The sequence below is a fragment of the Cajanus cajan genome, chromosome 2 (genome assembly GCF_000230855.2).
Source record: "Cajanus cajan strain Asha chromosome 2, NIPB_CcT2T_4, whole genome shotgun sequence".
In the NCBI taxonomy this organism is placed as follows: domain Eukaryota; kingdom Viridiplantae; phylum Streptophyta; class Magnoliopsida; order Fabales; family Fabaceae; genus Cajanus; species Cajanus cajan.
In genome coordinates, this window is record NC_138518.1 from 69,228,948 (window position 1) to 69,230,995 (window position 2,048).

The window sequence follows — 2,048 nt, forward strand, 5'->3', positions numbered from 1 at the left end:
CACAGTTACTAGAGTTGAAACCTAAGTTAAACTCATCCATATTTACAATTCCTGGTGAGCCCTAACTCCTAACAGCTAACTAATGCATCTATCTATTTGCAACTAACAATTCAACGAATACATGAAGAATGTAGAAAGATGGCTCTAAAACTCATTACTTCCCAGTTCCCAGTATCAAAACTTATAGTGGAGATCCTTCTCAAACCTCAAGGTACATTGTATATCAATTTTGAACCTCCACCCAACTACACCCAGGAGTTTTCTTCAAACCTTTCTGTTTCATGGCCACTCTCAAGTCACTGGCATCCTTCCAGGAAGCACAGGTGGAGAAAACATTAGCAGTGAGCACATAGTTAGCCCCCAACCCAGACTCCAGTTTAGCCAGAAAATCACCATCCAAACTAGGTACCCACCCGTGATTTCTACAAGCCCCCAGAAAACTCCTCAATATAACACCATTGGGCTCCACGGGCATGCCCTTGATGATATAATAAGCCTCTTGAATCAAGCCACCTCTCCCTAACAAATCAACCATGCACCCATAATGCTCAACGCTCGGCTTTATACCATACACTCTCACCATCCGATCAAAATACATTCTTCCCTCATCAACAAGCCCCATGTGGCTGCACGCCGAGAGTATCACAGAAAAAGACAACCCATCAGGTTCCAACCCCGCATCCTCCATCTGGGAAAACAAAGAGACAACATCCTCCCCTCGGCCGTGATCCGCTAGAGCCGAGATCATGATAGTGTAGGACTTCAAATTCTTCTCAGCCATTGAATTGAAAACCAAAATGGCCTTGTCGATTTTCCCACACTTGGCGTACATCTCAAACAAAGCAGTCCCCAATGCAACGTCCATGTCTACATTGTTCCTTACAATGTAAGAATGAGCAGACTCACCGGCAGTGAGGTGGAGGGTTTTAGTACAACATGAGAGCAAAGTCACCAACGTGACAAAGTTAGGTTTTTGGTTTTCGCTACCCATTTGTCGGAACACGGAAAAAGCATGCGCGGGGGAGTTGTGGGAAACGTAGGCGGCAAGCATGGAGCTCCAGGAGACGACATCTCTAAGAGGCATTTCGTCGAACACATTGCGCGCGGAGGCGAGAGAGGCGCAATCGGCGTAGGACTTGAGGAGAGCGTTGGCGACGACGCGGTGGGAGAGGAGAGCGGTTTTGAGGGTGAGGGAGTGGAGGGTCTGAGCGAGGGGGAGGGTGGAGGGGGTGGCGCAGGTTTTGAGGAGGAAGGGGTAGGTGAAGCTGTCGGGGCGGAGGGGGGAGGTTTGGAGGCGGCGGAAGAGGGAGAGGGAGAGGGAGCGGAGGGGGGCGGAGGCGGAGGCTCTGATGAGGGTGTTCCAGGCGAAGAGCGGTGGGAGGGTTGGGAGGGAGTGGAAGAATGCGGCGGCGAAGGGGAGGGAGATGGAGGAGGCTGATTTGAGGAATTGGGAGATGAGGAACGGGTGGTTGTGGAAGGAGGATTTGAGGATTAGGGAGTGGAGTTGGAGGAGGTGGGAGAGGGTTTTGCTGCGCTCGATCAGCCTCCACACTTCTAAAGGACTTTTTCCTTCCACTCTCTTTGTGGGAACCATCTTCCATTGCACCACGGCTTCTACTTGTGTTGCATCCTTCTGCTCTAAATTAACTTCTTTTTGCCATTTGTTCTTTTTTTTTTTTTAGTTCTGTTCATGTCAACTTGTAGTTGTATGTTACACACTTGATAAAAGATGTGAGTGTTGTCAATATAAAATGAGAAAAAAAATTGGTAATTTCTTCAAAGGACACTAAAGAAGTAATCACTAGGTTAGCTTAGTGGTTGGGTGTGGATGGGTTAGAGTAGTTAAAAGCAACCTAGGTTCAATCCTCATTGCGACAATCTTTGTAATTTTTCTTATGTTTATCCCAAAAAAAAAAGGACATTAAAGAAGTAGAGTATGAGTACACAAGAGCATCTGCAGTGGGGTTGCTTATAAACAACTCCTGGGTTGCTTAAATTTTAGCAAATTGCTTGTAGAAACTCCAATATTTTAAAAAAAAAGTGAAAAA

The 2,048-nt window shown here is 46.7% G+C and overlaps 1 protein-coding gene across 1 annotated transcript; it reads right to left on the reverse strand.

The window, feature by feature from the left end:
- Positions 1–223: 223 nt before the first annotated feature.
- Positions 224–1,594, reverse strand: LOC109819263 (pentatricopeptide repeat-containing protein At5g43790). The gene has a single exon (XM_020384933.2). The coding sequence runs from the start codon at positions 1,592–1,594 to the stop codon at positions 224–226; it is 1,371 nt and encodes a 456-aa protein (XP_020240522.2).
- Positions 1,595–2,048: the final 454 nt, after the last annotated feature.